The sequence below is a fragment of the Rutidosis leptorrhynchoides genome, chromosome 10 (assembly GCF_046630445.1).
Source record: "Rutidosis leptorrhynchoides isolate AG116_Rl617_1_P2 chromosome 10, CSIRO_AGI_Rlap_v1, whole genome shotgun sequence".
NCBI classification, from domain to species: Eukaryota; Viridiplantae; Streptophyta; class Magnoliopsida; order Asterales; family Asteraceae; genus Rutidosis; species Rutidosis leptorrhynchoides.
Window position 1 is genome coordinate 340,378,221 of NC_092342.1, and position 18,093 is coordinate 340,396,313.

The window sequence follows — 18,093 nt, forward strand, 5'->3', positions numbered from 1 at the left end:
CACTGTAGCAAAATACGGTTTCACTGTAGCAAATAGTGTTTTACTGTAGCAAATAGTGTTTTACTGTAGGAAAGTCGTTTTTACTTGTACATATATATATACATACATATAATTGTTCATGAATCGTCGAGAGTAGTCAAAGGTAATTGTATATATGAAACAGTTCTAAAATTTTTGAGACTCAATCTAACAGACTTTGTTTAACGTGTCAAAATAATAAATCGTATAGAGAATTGGTTTAAATTAGTCGAAATTTTCCGGGTCATCACAGTGTAGAAGGCAAATCTGTTAATTCTCAGGTTTCATTTTCTTCTAAGGCATTCAATTCTTTAGCCATTGCTTCTTCCCAACCAGGATGTTTAACAGCTTCTGAATAAGAACTTGGTTCACGTGTTGTTAAGACATGAAACAATGAAATGGTATAGTCTTCTGGATACTCCTTGAATTGATCAGAATGAAATAAAGGATGAGGTACTTTTGAACTAACAGTATTTACACTATTAGTGGTGTGAACAAAATCCTTTAACCATATAGATGGTTTGTGGGTCCTAGTTGATCTCCTCAATGGTATATCTTGAATATTGTTGTTTTGTGGCATTGTGGGTTCTATGAACTCAGCTGCTATAGCTGGTGTTGCATCTTCATTTGACTTTTCATCTTCGGCAAAAACAGGCATTGGCAGATTTGTATTTGCAGGGTCAACGTTTGACTTTGACTCTTTGTATGGAAATCTGTCTTCTTTGAATACAACATCTCTGCTGCAAAAAGTTTGATGTGTCTGCAAATCATACACCTTATATCCCTTTTGATCTGGAGGATACCCTATAAAAACACACCTTATACCCCTGGACTCAAACTTGTCTTGCAATGGTTTTGGTACATTTGCATAACACAAGCAACCAATTATTCTTAAATGAGCATAACTTGGAACACTTTTATGCAGAATCTCATATGGTGATTTCCACTTTAAAATCTTCATAGGCATTCGGTTGATAAGATAAGTGGCACTAAGAATACAATCTCCCCAAAACTTGTTTGGAAGATTAGCATGTATCTTTAATGCCCTTGCAGTGTCTAATAGATGCCTGTGTTTTCTTTCAACTCTACCATTTTGTTGAGGAGTATACACCATTGATTTTTGGTGAATAATACCATTTGATTTAAAAAGATCCATACATGTCTTGTTCATTATTTCAGTTCCATTGTCTGACCTAACATACTTGGGTTTGGTGTTGAAATGAGTATTAACATATTTAAAGAAATATGCCAAAATCATACTAACAGTATCTTTAGTATGTAACAGATGTGTCCATGTGCACCTAGTGTGATCATCTACAATGGTGAGGAAGTAGTGTGCACCATTTAAAGCTGGAGTTTTGTAAGGGCCCCACAAATCAACATGGATCAATTCAAAAGGTGTTTTGGCTCTGCTTTGACTTAAAGGGAAAGGTAATCTGTGTGATTTAGCTAAAAGGCAAGTATCACAGAAAAGAGTACAAGCATTTGTTTTTCCACAACTTTGTACATGAATGAGTTTAGACATAGAAGTATGACCTAATCTTGAATGAAAAGTATCAACAGGAATATTCCTGTATTTATTGACAACATCATTATTTACAAAGGATGTCAAATCAACAAAACTTCTAGAAGGTACAGTACTGGAAGACTTGCAGATGTACAAGTTGTTGAACCCTTCTCCAGCTGCAATCACTTGCTTAATTGAAGGGTCCTGGAATAGAAACCAAGTAGGAAAAAATATGGCAATGAGGAATTTGGTTTTTAATAATTTTCCTACAGATAGCAAGTTTATATGAAACTCAAGTATATAGAAGACTTCTGTGAGTGTCAGGTTGGGTGTTATCTGTATGCTGCCTACTTGATTGACCCATTTGCTGTTACCATCAGGTAATTTAACCCTAATAGGTCTAGTTAGTCTTCTAATGGACTGAAATAAATGAACATTATGAGACATGTGATCTGATGCACCAGTGTCAACTATCCAATCAGACTTATAATCATAACCACTATATTTATCAGTCAAGATTTTAACTGAGCAGTGGAATGATATACCTGCATAGGGCTTTGATGTACTAGCCACATCAGCTACATTTTTGCCTTTGAACATTTTCATCATTTCTTGACAAACAGCATTCACCAACCTTTGATCTAAATCTGCCCTTTCATAATTGACTTCATTTTCACTTGCCATATTGAAAGGTGTATCCCTGCTCATATATGCTTCAAAATCAGTACCAACTTGAGCAGCTAATTTCACTTGTTTCTTAGCCTTCTTTCCTTTATACCAATCAGGATAACCTATCTTTTCAAAACAACCATCTGCAGTGTGCCCTTCCATGTTACAGTAGGTGCACTTCTTGTCTTCCTTGTTATCCTTAACATACTTCTTGTAGCCATTAACATTCTTGTTATGATTTGCAAAAAATGCAGTAGGATTTGGATCAAGTTGAGTAACCTATTTTTGTTTCTCAACTTGCTGCACTATATAGTAAGCCTTGTTGATTGTAGGCAAAGGATCTGTTGATAAGATTTAGCTTCTAACAGACTCAAATTCATCATTCAACTTCATCAAGAACTGCATAAGTTTTGACCTATTCTCAATTTCAAGGAACTTATCTGTAATGCCACAAGTACATTCCCTCAATTTACCACAACTGCAGGTAGGAACACCATTTAAGCTTTGTAATTCATCCCAATACCTCTTCAATTTGTTGTAATAAGCAGCTACAGTGAAGCTTCCTTGATTCACTTTACTCAATTCTCTTTCAATTTGATAGATCAATGGTCCATTACTTTGACCATATCTTTCACTTAGTTCCTTCCACAAGCCACTTGCACTCGTTGCATACAAAAATGATTCAGATAATTCTGATATCATTGAGTTCAGTATCCAACATGTAACCATATAGTCACATCTTGTCCACCTTTGATGATCTTCATCAGTGATAACAGGTCTAACTAGGCTGCCATCAATGAATCCTAGCTTGAGCTTTGCTCCTAGTGCCATCTTGACTGTTCTGCTCCATCCGAGAAAGTTACTGCCATTGAACGGAGTTGCAGTCAATGTCATACCTGGATGATCAGAGCTCGCAAGGTAAAGAGGATCGTTAATGGTGTTTTGCTGGTTTTCAGGAATTGCCATTTCTTCGTGATTGATTAATCTTCAACCGTAGTAAACGATCGTGATGAATCTGTCAGTTGACAGATTATCAGATAATCAAAGGCGAATTGTATGATTTTAGGATTCTAGGGTTTGTGTAAATTGATTTCATTAAATTCTAATTGATCAAGATACAACAGTTTATATAGCTTCAATTTTAGCTATTAACTAACCTAACCGACTAATGCTAATCTAGTTCAAACGTCACATTAGCGAGAAGGTTTGTTATAGGCAGTTGGAACAAGTTGTCATTTTGTCAACTTTAGTCCCTGCACTTCTACACTTTATCACGAACGACATAAACTTGTATTAACCATTAGACTTTCTCTACTTTTGAGGGTGTTTTCACTCTGGGTGGAGAAATGACTTGTCTTTATTCTCGGATAGGGGAAGGATTGTCTACATCTCACCTCCCCCATACACCACTTATGTGGTATTGGGTTTTGTTGTTGTTGTTGTTGTTGTTGTAGTATAAGTGACCATCATAATAATATTGTAGAGCTGCAGTCGATTTGGAATCGTAATCGTAATTCGTAAGGTCCACGCAGATCTCGTCAGCTGAATATTAGGATTTTATTACAAGCATCTTCTCATAAGTCTCATAAATCCAACTTGTCTTTATGCATGTGATTTGGCTAAAATCTTTTTTTTTTTTTTTTCGTTTGTACATATTAAATTAGATAAGTGTTGTTGCGATTCTGCGAACTACAAGCGGACAAGTGTTTTGTACATTTTGAAACGAAAATAATATAAAACGACAATTAAAATTTAAAATGAAATATAATAATAAGAATATTAATATATAATATAATATAATATAGATAAAATTGCCTAAATAGTTCCTGTATTTTTCGAATTTTGCCTATTTAGTCACTGCCATTTTATTCATGCATTATTAGTCACTGTTTTTATGGTTTTGTTCCAAAGTAGTCCCTGAAACTAACGATGAGTTGATAGTCCGCTAAGTTGGAGACATGTGAGAATCATGTGCAATATTTATAAATCCTGCGTACATTAACTGCTAGTTTCAACTTCTGTTCTATACTACGTAAACATCAGACTTACAGTTGTTTTGACCATTCACAAACTGCAACAAAAAAGTTAACACAAGATCCGTTTGCATACTACATTTGCATACTACAATTGATAATTGACATACTGTATACTCTATTTGCATACTACATTTACAGTGAATAATTGAAAACATACAATTTCATTTCATTCCAAGACACAAGATCCATATTACAAAATAAACATAACAAAAGCATAAAATAATAATAATCCAGCTAACAATTAGAAAAACCAGTTAACAAAAGCATCAAGTGAACAATTATAAAAACCAAACTAACATTAGCTTCACCTAATCAAAAAACCAATAACATATAATAATATTCCATCTTACAACTATAATCCTCTTCAACTAAAGCAATTGTGCATCTTTGTCTTTAATAGTTGCTTCCGGCTTGTTTCTATTTCGATTTTCGAAGCAATCCGGGAATAATCTCCATAGCTCTCTCACACATGGGTGGATCCACATAACGAATAAAACCACAATTATTGGAATTTCTGAACAAAGAAAGTTAATACAAACTCGTATGGAAACGAAAACATTTTATAGAAGAAAACGTTCTCCACCGAAAGATACAAACCGATAGCATAGAGGCTCGAACATAGAAAGCGTGAGCAACAAAACTATTACTATCATTCTATTAATCACTGAACCTCAAACTATGCACGAAAAGATAAAACCACGCAACACACAAAAGATAACATCTAAAACTAAAGAATGAAATGAAGACGCTACAACAAAACAACCAATCGAACGCATTAAAGGGAACACTTTCTTCATCTTTCCGTCAATAGTCTCTCTCGAACGATTCTTTTACAATTCCGGTAAACTATCTTGTAAGTCAAAACATTTGCAGAACCAACTAGTATAGCTTCGGAAGGAGCAATAACACCCCAGATATTCTAGATTTGGGAAGAAACCATTCACAACCGGTTTGCACCCCAGTTTTAATCACCCGATTGAGGAGCTCTCACCCACATCCCCGACATGATCATCAATAAACATCTTTTGAACCGCATCACCAAAGTCAATATCATTTACCTAGTCGTGTAGATTAAACAAACACGAGACAATCTCTTCCTTCTTCTTTCTAAAATTTGACTTCTTCAATCAACCGGTAAGAATATACCTCTCCGTGCAAAACCCTCACACGTTGGATCAAATCAATCGCAATATCTCCTACCTCCCCGACCAAACTCCACCAGTTTATAAACATCATCATTAATGAGATTATTCCCTCTAGAAACATCCGAAGCGGACACATGTTTAACCTTCTTATTTGACGACAGTTTCAGCTTGATGTGATCGAACTTGACAATAGGAGCCCTATCCCCTACACTTTGCAGCCCACTACCATCTTCCACATTGGGCCCATTGTGCAACCCATTAACATCCACGACTGTGTCTTCTAGCCCAGACATAACATGACCCGGGCAATCAATAGTGATGATGATGATGATGATGATGATGATGATGATTGGTGGTGAGATAAGGTGTGTTACATTTCACGTCAAAAGCTTTTTGTTTGTGGTTTAAAGAAGGTGCAGATAATAATAACGTTAATTTAAACCACAATATCATATCATATATATTCCTGCTAACGTACGCCACCTCCATCCGGCTAATTTAAACCGCCGCGACTGCTTCTTTCTAATTGCACCATCTTCTGTATCCCCTCAGTTGGAGAGATTCTGTTGTTCATCTCTCCGTTATTATCAAGGTCAGTCAATAATCACTCCTTTGATTACTGAATTAATTTAAATTCACATATGCCGCTAAATGATTTCAAAGTATTTATTTGACCTGATTTTGTTATTAGCTGAATATAAAATGTCTACTTTCTAATTGTTATAATTGAATGTTGTTACAAATTTATATGTTAATTCAAATTGTCAATTACTCTCTCCAAAAATAAATTGTTCTAGGAATTTTGACCGTGTTGATCTATCATAATAGTTTTGAGAAATAATTGATTGAAAGTAATAGATGAGGGAAAATTGGATAAGTTAATGAGACTTGAAGTATCAAACTTTCATTGTTATTGCGTATAACCAATGAGTTTTTAATCAAGTTAACCCTTTCTTTTGCTGACGTGGCTAGCACATCTGTTGCTAGATCAGCAGTTTGTAAGTGGGTTAAAGTCACAAATTGACTATATACTTTCTCAAATGTTCCGATGTCGCCCATATACCCATTTGTGTCCTAGTGTCATCTACAAACTTTCAAAAAATGTACCAATGTCAGCATTTCGTTACCGATTACCTGCTGAACTGGTAAAGCTAATTATTTAATATTTTTTTCATTTTATATGTCCTGATGTCGCCCATATACTTTCAGTTGTGTTCCGATGTCCCCCATATACTTTCAGTTTATGTTCCGATGTATCACCGACGTGTCATGACTACTTAGAAGCCACATCGTCAATTGTTTTCGTTACGGGTAAATAAAGTATAATGGGCGACATCGGTAAATTTTTTGAAAGTTTGTAGACGAAAGTGATACGCATATGGGTATATGGGCGACATCGGGACATTTGAGAAAATATATAGCCAATTTGTGGCTTTAACCCTTTGTAAGTCATTAAACTTTTGCCAAACTTGGTCCATTCTTTGTTTGCAGTTTATACTATTCGCGAATTGTAGCTGTTTGAGCAGTGCCGATTTCAAAGTATAAGAAAATGGTATACAGGATACCTCAGTTCCTGGTTATTGGCTTAATTTGGCTCAATGTTTTGAACAATGCTTATGCTGGTGTCACAAGCAGCTTCGTCCGTTCAGCGTGGCCATCAGTTGACATTCCTCTCGATAATGAAGTTTTTGCGATTCCCGAAGGTTATAATGCACCACAACAAGTAAGGTGTTGTTTATTTTTTTAAATGTTTTTGTCTGAAGATATGCTGACCGTGTCCGTAGAGAAGATGTGGCCTAAAGGTCCGTGTGTTTGTTTTTATGTCTGCAAAATAACTTAATCCCGTCTTGCAATACTAACAAGCATATTTCCAAGTCTACGAGTTTGCATATTGAATAAGACATTATATTATCTTATATTTTCAGAATAACAAATAGTCTGCGGGCGCACACACATAAGATGTAATAAGATATGCTGACTGAAAAACAAACAACACCTAAGCTTCCGAGGGCCGTGTAAATTATAAAAATTTCTTTCATTTCCACATCTTCAAGTCAAAAAAGTATGTATGCGCGATGATGCGAAAGTATCTGTTTGCCAATTTTAATGCTAAAAGTATGTATTTGGCAATGCATTTACTTATCTTACAACAATTTACTTGAAGCAAGTTTTAGAATCGAATCATTTTTGCTGTCTTACCTTTTTTTAAACCTTGTGCTCATTCTATAGGTACACATCACTCAAGGAGATTATGATGGAAAAGCTGTCATTGTTATATGGGTGACACCTGTAGAACCAGGGTCGAATCTAGTCAGATATGGAACATCAGATAAAACGTATGATTTTATTGCAGAAGGATTGGCAGTTAGAAATTATACGTTTTATAACTACACGTCTGGTTATATTCATCAGTGTCTTTTAAATGACCTAGAGGTACATGTTTACACGATGACATTTATTTATGGTTTAATTCTTGAAATTCACTTAAAAAGACATGTTTTATGTTTGATAAGTACGTCCCTTGTTGTAGTATGACACTAAGTACTATTATGAGATCGGAGAAGGTGATTCTGCTCGTTCGTTTTGGTTCCAAACACCTCCAAAAATCGATCCCAATGCTTATTACAAATTTGGGATTATAGGTAACTCTTTCTTTAATCTATATTTTCTTTTGAGAATAACATCATTAGACTGTTCTTTTTTTTTTTTTTTTTTTTTTACTATTGTATACTTATTAAGTTCTTGTTACAGGTGACTTGGGGCAAACATTTAATTCTCTGTCGACTCTTGAACATTACATTCAAAGCGGAGCACAAACTGTGTTACATGTTGGAGATTTATCTTATGCTGATAGGTATATATATGATGATATGGGTGTACGTTGGGATTCGTATGGTCGTTTTACCCAAAAAAGTGCAGCATATCAACCATGGATATGGACAGTGGGTAATCATGAGATAGAGTATGAGCCGTATATGGTAAGTGGTTGTATTAGTATTTGACCCGTTATTTCAACTTTGTTGATAATCTATTTGACTTATTTTTTATTTATTTATTTTTTTTGAATGTGTTCAGGGTGAAGTTGTTCCATTCAAACAATATTTGTATAGATACCCGACCCCTTATGCAGCTAGTAAAAGTAGTAATCCTCTTTGGTATGCCGTGCGACGTGCATCCGCTCATATAATTGTGCTATCTAGTTATTCTCCATTTGGTAAATTACCGTCTTACCCTGTGTTTTCTTATGTTGTAGACTTGTAGTATGCTCCAATATAATTGTGAGTTCTAATAACAGTCTAAGTTACATTTTTATGATTTTGCCAAATTTTTGTTATTTCGTAAATCTATGGTTTCTGCAATTTTTTCTTGTTTTTGCCAAATTTTTATATTTTAAGAAAAATTGATGTATACATATTGTATGAGTTAATTTAAGTGAAATTATGTACCTATATACGATTTCTGCCATATTTTTTTTGTACTTTTGCAAAAATCTTGATATGTAGCAAAAATTGACTTATTTCAGTTTCTATAGTTGAAGCAGTTATGAAATTAGGTTTTGATATTATTTTAAATTATATATCTATCTATATATGGTTTTCTTATTTGTTAGGATGTGGCTAGAATTAAATGATGGGCAGTTTGGGAATTTTGGCAGGTCAACAGGCTCGGGTTGAAACATGGCATTTTTAGTATAGCTAGAAATGGGCCAGGCTGGGTTGGGTCTATCTCGAAACAATTTAGTTATCCATAGACTTTGGGAGACTATCAATTCATTTAACGCAGTACTGTTTGCTTATAGCTTTTCTGACCCGTTTGAGATGATACACAGCCCAAAAGGACCCATATAACAAGAAACGGGTTAAACTTTCCACTACTAGATGAGACCCTTTGAGATCTGTATCTAGATATCAGTGTTTTTTTTATTGTATTCTATATAAACTTGCCACTACTTGTACTTATATCTGGTTTTTACATATGTATGATCTTTGACAGTAAAATATACGCCTCAATACACGTGGCTTGAAGCAGAATTTAAAAAAGTGGACAGGAAATTAACACCTTGGCTTATTGTTATTATGCACACCCCTATATACAACAGTAATAGTGCTCATTACATGGAGGGTGAAAGCATGCGAGTTGCATTCGAGAGTTGGTTTTGTCAGTACAAAGTTGACTTGGTCTTCGCTGGACATGTTCACGCTTACGAAAGATCGGTTAGTTACTTTCCTCCGTATTAATTTTAAAAGTGTATTATAGACACATGATTAACAGTTAAACACATTTTGTACAATTTCAGTACCGGATCTCGAACATACATTACAATATAACGGGTGGTGTGAGTTATCCCGTACCAGACAAATCTGCTCCCGTTTACATAACCGTTGGAGATGGTGGAAACCAAGAAGGTCTTGCATCAAGGTGACATTTTAAAAAACAAATTTTTTTTTTTTTTTTTTTTTTTTTTTTTTTTTTTTTTTTTGTTAATCGATCAGTGTTTTGTTTTAGTGATTAATTAATTTTCTGTTGATGGATTTTGTAGATTTAATGATCCTCAGCCTGAATATTCTGCATTCCGGGAAGCTAGCTATGGACATTCGACACTAGAGATAATGAACAAAACACACGCATTCTATCATTGGAATCGTAATGACGACAGAAAGAACGTTGCAGTCGACGCATTTGTGCTGCATAATCAGTACTGGTGAGTAGCACATTCACTCATCTGCTGATGCTAATTTTGTGTTCCTGTCTATGGTTGTGTTTGATTGCCTCTTAATTGAATGGTTCAACACTGAATGTTGAATCATTCAACATTTAGTGCGTTTGTTTATGACATCTGAATGACAAATGATTCTGAATCATTTAGCAACCTGGTTAAAATACTCTCTTATCCATTCAACACCTCCATTTCCTTTAACATCTTCCTTAAATTATAACCACAAAAAACAATTATATTTTTTAATGTGTTTATTTATAAGGTTAACACATTGATTTTACTTCATTCATTGAGTTCATTTAGAATGGTTATCAAATAGCTCATTGTCGTTCAAAACCAAGTTGAATCAGAACCTTTAAATCATTCAGATTGTTAGCTATTCGGCGCTTAATCATTATGTTTTATCAAACGCACCCTATGGCCCATGCCATGTTTCATAAGTTATCTTTTTTTAGCACGTGTTTAACTAGAATAATTTTTTATTATTAGTAGAGGTATATATGGGACATGTTTAAAATTAAAACAACAAAGTTATTTAATTTGTTATTCACATCAGCAAAATGCCAGTTACATGTTGGATACTAAATGACTGTACAAATTATGTAGGAACAAGAGTCTTCGGAGAAGGAAACTGAAGAAAAATTATCTGCACTCAGTTGTCCCAACTCTTGAAGTTAACAACTTATGAAGATGAAGATGTGATTCTTATATAGTTATTACTCAACAAGATTACAAGAGCCATCTCATCCCACTCGTATCCATAAAATGATGGCGTCATACATGAAGATGTGATTATGTAATAACTATGCTGTTGCACCATGATGATGTGATTATGTAATAACTATGTGTGTTGCACCACTCAAAGCTTTCATGTATTAGCTTCTACTACATCAGAATAAGAAGTTTGTAGGTATATCTCAAACATCTTCAGAATGTGTGAATTTTGAGGACACGATTGCATTGTTACAATATATCGCATTCGATTCATGGGATAATTATAATATATGATGAATTTTAGGGTCAAGAAGTATACACACACAACATAAAGGGTACCCCAACATAAATGACCTTTTAAGACAAATATTCACATACAACAAAAATGCTGTTCAACTGCATACAACTTTCTTAAACCTTGCTCAGTCATACTTCTACTGATACAACCCAGATCTTCAATTCAAGTTTATGCATCACGTTCTTGTACCATGCAAAAATCCACGCATTATACACTTGTACTGTGCATAACTTGAGTATGCAAACTCACTGCATGGTACACCCCATCAAAACAAGCACATCTAAAACTTACAAATCTACAATACTCATTCGCTTCTTCCATTTTTAATATATTTCATTCTAATCGCCCATAACCGTTCTCCTACTAACTTCATGTCTGGCCGATCAGCTCGTGTGGGGGCCGCACATTCAAATGCCAATTTCAGCATCTTCTTGAATATCTTCTTGTCCACGGCTTCCTTCATTTGTGGGTCCACCAAATCCAACATTTCGCCTTTGTTGTATTTCCCAAAGGCCTGCACAAACACATATGGGAAAACTTTTAAACATCCAGTACAAAATATCGATCGAATAAACTGTAAAACATCTAATTGTAACCTTCAAAACTTACCCATCTAATTGTGACCTTCTCATCTGGGTCCCGCCTTTTTTCAACGGGCCGACGACCCGTTAGAATTTCTATGAGTAGAACCCCGAAAGAGTACACATCGCTCTTTGGGGTTAGTTTAAAGGTTCTCATATACTCAGGGTCAAGGTATCCAATTGTCCCTTTGACTTTGGTCAAAACATGCGTGTTACCGGAGTCATTATCCCCTAGCCGAGCGAATCCGAAATCGGCCACTTTGGCTCGCATCCTTTCCGTAAGAAGAATGTTTGATGATTTCACATCTCTGTGGATTATCTGTTTTTCTGTTGAACAAATTTAATATAAAATTAACATAAAAATAATCCACCTCAGCAACTTATATAATAGCTCAAAAACAAACCAAGCCAAATAGGTCAAAGTTATCCAAAATGTATTTTTAAAGAGTAGTCAACTCAACCTGACCAATGTCAAAAATATTACTACATATTTTGACCGAGTTTAACCTGTTATCCAACCCGCCCATTTTGCCACTTCGAGCTAATGTTTGATGATCATATAGAATGTTCTTAAAGAAAAGGTTATCACCTGCATATAAATGAAGATAAGTTAAACCATGAGCGATGTCGATCGAAATCTCAAGCCGTTGACTGAAATCCAAGCAAGTTCCATGAACACCTATGAAGACAAATAACAATATAATAAAGTTTAATAGTGAGTATAACAATCAAAAATTGGAATATGATGTCTGTTTATGTTTTATGATCTTACCATCTAAGTGTTCTCTAAGTGTACCGTTAGGTACATACTCTGTAATGATAAGGCGTTCGTTTCCTTTATCAACATAACCAAGCAACTTGACGAGATTTCTATGTTCAATTTTTGCAAGTAACTCGATCTCACTTTTAAATTCACTTCGTAGGGCTTCAGAGTGTTCCTGCATATTACGTTAATTGATTTTATAAATTTGTGACTCAACACAACAACAAATATAAGGATTTTTCTAACTACATCCTTAAGTTTGTCGTTAAAGACATACTTTTTAATAAGCATTATGTAAAAGTCAACATTAACCACTTTGTAAAACACATTAATGCATGTTAAGGATTAGAAATATTATAAATATAAATATATCTTTTCTTAGAAGACATAAGAGATGAAAATTTATGTTCCATAACTTACAATTTGGAAAATGTAATGCAATTACTGACAATTCCATTATACGGAGTATAACTTAATTTGACTAAGAGCGCTCCCAACCATGACAGGGTTTCTTTCAGGACTAACCAACCATTCAGCGCCACATCAGCACCTCTATCCCACTTTCTTCCCAGGACTAAACCTGGACTAAACACTCCCAACAGTGACACTCCTTCCTCACCCACTATATTAATTAATTAATCAATTGTACAACACCTATAGCAAAAAGTACCACAAAATTTAGCCCAGTCCATCCACAAATATGCTATGAACGGACGAAGTGGGGGACGGAGGAGCTGGGCGAGACCCTGGGCGGAGGCCTGGACTAGCTCGTGCCATCAGTGCCCAGGCTGGGAGGAGCTGGGCGGCACTCCAGGACTAACCATTGGGACATAGAAGTCAAAAATGTGACCTTCTGATGTTAAAACTGATATGTTTGACTAATAAAAGTCAAAATGTAAATCTCTTTTGAAATGAAGATACGGAGTATAATATAATCTAAACTACACACATAGATTACTCCTACTCTGTTACCTTGTTTGCTCGTTTTATGGCAACCATTTGACCATCTTGCAATTGAGCTTTATAAACGGTTCCAAATCCTCCTTCACCTAGTTTCAGTGATGGTGAAAAATTCTGAGTAGCTCTTGCCACTTGATTCATGGTCAAATGAACCGATCCGACCCGATCAAGTTTTGGCGACATTGAAAATCTGCCAGGACTTGCTGGAACTCGTAAAGGACTTCCGGGAATCCTTCCATTTACGGAATTCATTTCTACAGATGACGCGTGTTCCACTACAAAATCAAACACACATGTCTAAAAAACTACAATGTTTGATGTAAGACACTAACATGTGGCTTACCATAAATGTTTGACTATTTTCTCAAATATTGTAAACAGATGGTACATTTTCACGTAACAAAGTTGACTTTCTTAGTAACTTAAATAGATTCCAAATCAATAATGCTAACTGAGCTGTAGTTACCATAATGGGATAATAGGTTAAATTGTTGACCTAACATAAAATTAAAATTGCCAAATAAAGTAATTCAGAATAAATTGACTCACATGAATCTGACTCCTTAACAAGAACGGCATCATCTGTTTCTTTCTTTCTAGATCGAAAACAACAACAAAGAAAACTGCAACATAGTAGCAAAAGTCCTGGTGCACCCATGTTCATGTATTTTGTTCTAAACACTGATTTTGTTGAGATTCTTTTATTATAAAATCACGCAAAAATCTCCTCCCACCGATTAACTGTAAACCATCTACATGATAACAGAATATACTTGATAAATCTCAATTTCAACCAATAAAAACAGAAAAAAAAACACAATTTGCATCGACGTTATCTACCTGAATATAGATTGTTTTCACTAAGTGACAATCCAGATGTATATATGATCGGCAATTGCATCAACAACAGAAAACTTGATACAACAAATTAAATTCTGATTTGAATTTGAAGACTATATGAGTTGCATATATTGTGTAGGTTGTTGCCACATTTAGCAAGATACAACTGATCAAAACTACAGGATTGTCAATTCTTCAATTGACTTTCTTCGTTTTCGGGACTATAATAATTTAATAAAAGAAGCTTTTAGGTTCAATGAACCTTGGGGAATCTTTATGGCAAATTGATATTATTTAAGTATCTGACAATTGGGATCAATGATCATGGAGTAATGCTGTTCACACTCTGAAATTATTCCATAATCACCCTTGAAGTCAACAAGAAGTCTTTGATACCTAATCAATAAATAGATCAATAAATGTAAATCACCATGTGATAACTGAATTAAAGGTACAGAAGAATATTTGTGGTAATGACTTGAAGAGAATTCAAAACAAAAAACAGAAAATTCTTTGAAACCAAATTTCTAAAATGTCAAGAAACCTAAAGCTGAAAACTTTATAGCTTAAAGGCCTAAAAGATTCAATTTCAATACCCACAACATAAAAATAAACAAAAGTTTCAAGATTTGCAGAAAGTTTCAAACTTTATGGATCACAGCCATAATTGAATCAAATCCGTGTGATGAATCAACCCAAATGACCTAAAAGTTGCAGAAAGTAAAGCGCTACTTCAAAACATACCCCCTTTAACAACCCATGTTTTTTGATACCCAAATGACCTAAAAATTGAATCTTTAATACCCACAAAACAAAAAGAAACAATCAACCGTAAATAAACACTCCCCATTTCAAGATTAATAAACTAAAAACCCCAATTTGCTCATAGAAACAATAATTCACATCAAACCCATGTAATAAACAGCATACCATGATCGGTGAAGCATTTATGAATCAACAAATCAAGAAACTAATCAAAATTTGAGTCAATATAATTGTAAAGATAAAGGTCAAACCTTTGAGCTTAATTGAATGATTACAACTGTTGGAATTTAAAATTATTCTCTAAATGAAGATTCGTTTGCAGTGAGTGGAAGCACCTGCGAAGGCAGATAGTAAAGAGAAAAAAGTGAGGTGTGGTGGGCTTGATGATAAAACTGCCAAATTATGCAAACTGCCAATTTATAATGTCACCTTGCTCGTGTAAACAACAAAACAAGAATGTAACTCTTGATTTTGGTGTGTTCACATTTGAGGTATCAGTTTTAGAAATGTGGTAAAATTTGGTCAGTTTATTCTACTTATTTTGGTCAAGCTATTTTAATAAATCTTATGTTCACATAGTCACTTTAGTTATTAACTTATTATTATTATTATCGTTAAATTTTAGTTATTTAGTTACTTCATTTATTTAAGTTATTTACTCTCTTTTGTAAGTTGGTAAACCGATTTTTCCAAGGCGGATTATACTCTACTTTTGTAAAACTTGATTTTGAAGACACTTAAACTACAAACTTGATGATTTTTTGTGTAGTTAAAATGAATATAAGACTCTTATACACATAGTTAGGTATAAAACTAATATGTGATAACCATTCAGGCTTGCCTGAGTGGCTACCGAGTTGCTCAATGAAGCACATCATCCGGGTTCAATTTCTGGCTATGCAAAATTGTTCAAAAAGGAGTGTGACTAGAGGGTGCACATAATGCGCAATTCACCCGATACCAGGTCTCGCGCTCGGGAGGCTTGATTACCGGAAGTTTTACCTTATATGGGGGAGCTAATGTGCTCGTTCATAAGAGGGTTTCCTCGCTTACCAAAAAAAAAAAAAAAAGAGCTAATATGTGATTGATTTCTATGATAATAAAAAATTAAAACTTTGAGAATTGTGTCTTTGACTTGTTTTTTAACCAATTATATGTTGGTCTATACCCAACTTATATGTATGATAACCTCGTACTCTCCAACCTCTTTTTTGTATTGCTTGATAAAAAAAATTGATTAAAAACATTATTGATACATTCAAATATTGGATCCGACACTCGCTGCAATTTAACAAATTTTATGTTCACATAATCATTTTAGTTATTAACTTATTATCGTTGAATTTATTAAGTTATTCGGAAATTCGGTTACTTGTCATGTTACAACTTGAAGGAGGAAATATTATTACTCGTATACTCCGTATATGAGAGTTGATTCAGAATAATTTATTCAGATGATTAAATCATTCACATAACAATTAAGTTTTATCACATGTAATCTAAGCAGACCAATATTGTAACTGTTTCTGACTGTTAGTAAATATATGATGCTTGAAAAATTTGAACTTTTATTTGTCAAAATATTCGAACTCAAACCAGTAGATTATATTGGTATAGTTTATCTATATATGTTGTAAATGATAAGTTTAGGTAATATTAACAGGACGTTTTTTCTTTATAACTCGCTAAGACGATGTTATGATACACGAAATCAAAATAATTGGATATATAATATCATATACATAACTTGTATCGCATATTATCATATCATTGTTTATTACGAGTAATATGTAAGAAGATTGGTGTTGATGATTATGAAACGTTGACCCTTAATCTCTTATCTTATTTTTCAAATTATATTACAACGAGAATCAATTAAATGCAGTTGCTTAAAATATAGAAAGTTGAAATTAAGTTGTAGTAATAATAAACTGTATATAAAATATTAATTATTACTCGTAAGTTTTTGTTAGAACATTGATTTTCTTTCTTCTGAAATTGCTAACTACGGCCCTTAAAAGCTATTGTTAAGATGCATAAATAACTTATAGACGGTGGTTATGTTTGACCTTAATGTGATGGTTATTGAATTGTACAAACTTTTTATGTATCTTAACGACAATCATTAGGATTGTCGTTAGCATTTATCTTTCTTTGATCGTCTTAGGGTCGAGTGGCAGCCTCGACCCGAGCAAAAATGTTGAAAATTATATATATATATATATATATATATATATATATATATATATATATATATATATATATATATATATATATATATATATATATATATATATATATATATACATATACATATACATACAGGGCCGGTCCTGTGATTTTAGATGCCCTGTGCGAGTCGATGAAAAGATTCCCTGTCCGTATATCACCTAAAACGATGTCATTAAGCTTTTTTTGAGGTAAAAACATCAATTATCTTATCGTATAGTCAATATCCGATAAAAACTTATTCTCAATAATTAAAATTGGTAGAGTGAGTGTGTGTATAATATGTTTTTTTTTCTTTCTAAATAGCTACAGTTTGCACATCCCTTTGAGTAGTTGAAAACTAGAAATGATTAATTTAGTAAATTTGTAAAAAATACGCAGTACGCCAATGGGGCTTTGCCTCATTGGTCACCATGTTAACATGGTGTTCGAGGAGACCAGGGTTCGAGTCTCGGGGGGGGGGGGATTTTCGTGAATTAACTCTAACCACTAACATTGCCTTTCAAAAAAAAAAAAAATACGCAGTACAATAATTAAAGTAGAACAATTCTAATGTTTGTAATTTACGATGTATCTGTATTTATACTTTTATATAAGGCGCTAGATTGTTAATGATAAAATTTTGAGAGACCTTAATTATCATATTTAATAAAACACTATACTCTGTAAAATATTTAAACCCTATATAACCTGCATGTAAATGTAAATGACTCAAATATGTCGTTGGAAGCTAATGGCTTTTTCATCCCACATCGGTGGGTGAGGGAAACAAGTAACTCTATAAATATAAAGGCCCTTGTTTAAAGGTAAATTAAAAGTAAGTTGGACCTGATTCTTAGATCATGTTTATC

The 18,093-nt window shown here is 33.9% G+C and overlaps 3 protein-coding genes across 4 annotated transcripts; 1 reads left to right on the forward strand and 2 right to left on the reverse strand.

The window, feature by feature from the left end:
• Positions 1–2,548: 2,548 nt before the first annotated feature.
• On the reverse strand, positions 2,549–3,160 carry LOC139871409 (uncharacterized). The gene has a single exon (XM_071859125.1). It carries the CDS (start codon positions 3,158–3,160, stop codon positions 2,549–2,551), a length of 612 nt encoding a protein of 203 aa, XP_071715226.1.
• A 2,628-nt stretch (positions 3,161–5,788) lies between these two features.
• On the forward strand, positions 5,789–11,106 carry LOC139872120 (bifunctional purple acid phosphatase 26-like). The gene is made up of 10 exons (XM_071859940.1): positions 5,789–5,967; positions 6,867–7,098; positions 7,605–7,808; positions 7,906–8,017; positions 8,127–8,353; positions 8,451–8,589; positions 9,369–9,589; positions 9,673–9,794; positions 9,916–10,077; positions 10,699–11,106. The coding sequence occupies exons 2-10, from the start codon at positions 6,925–6,927 to the stop codon at positions 10,778–10,780; spliced, it is 1,443 nt and encodes a 480-aa protein (XP_071716041.1). The 5' UTR covers positions 5,789–5,967; positions 6,867–6,924; the 3' UTR covers positions 10,781–11,106.
• On the reverse strand, positions 11,064–15,387 carry LOC139872119 (calmodulin-binding receptor-like cytoplasmic kinase 3). 2 transcript variants are annotated; one of them, XM_071859938.1, is made up of 8 exons: positions 15,265–15,387; positions 14,249–14,644; positions 13,958–14,160; positions 13,421–13,683; positions 12,458–12,623; positions 12,275–12,364; positions 11,714–12,012; positions 11,064–11,618 (listed from the first exon to the last, which is right to left on the reverse strand). In XM_071859938.1, the coding sequence occupies exons 3-8, from the start codon at positions 14,070–14,072 to the stop codon at positions 11,409–11,411; spliced, it is 1,143 nt and encodes a 380-aa protein (XP_071716039.1). In that variant the 5' UTR covers positions 14,073–14,160; positions 14,249–14,644; positions 15,265–15,387; the 3' UTR covers positions 11,064–11,408. The 2 variants fall into 2 exon arrangements, with proteins under 2 accessions (XP_071716039.1, XP_071716040.1); XM_071859939.1 differs by lacking the exon at positions 15,265–15,387 and adding an exon at positions 15,179–15,262.
• Between the last annotated feature and the right edge of the window lie 2,706 nt (positions 15,388–18,093).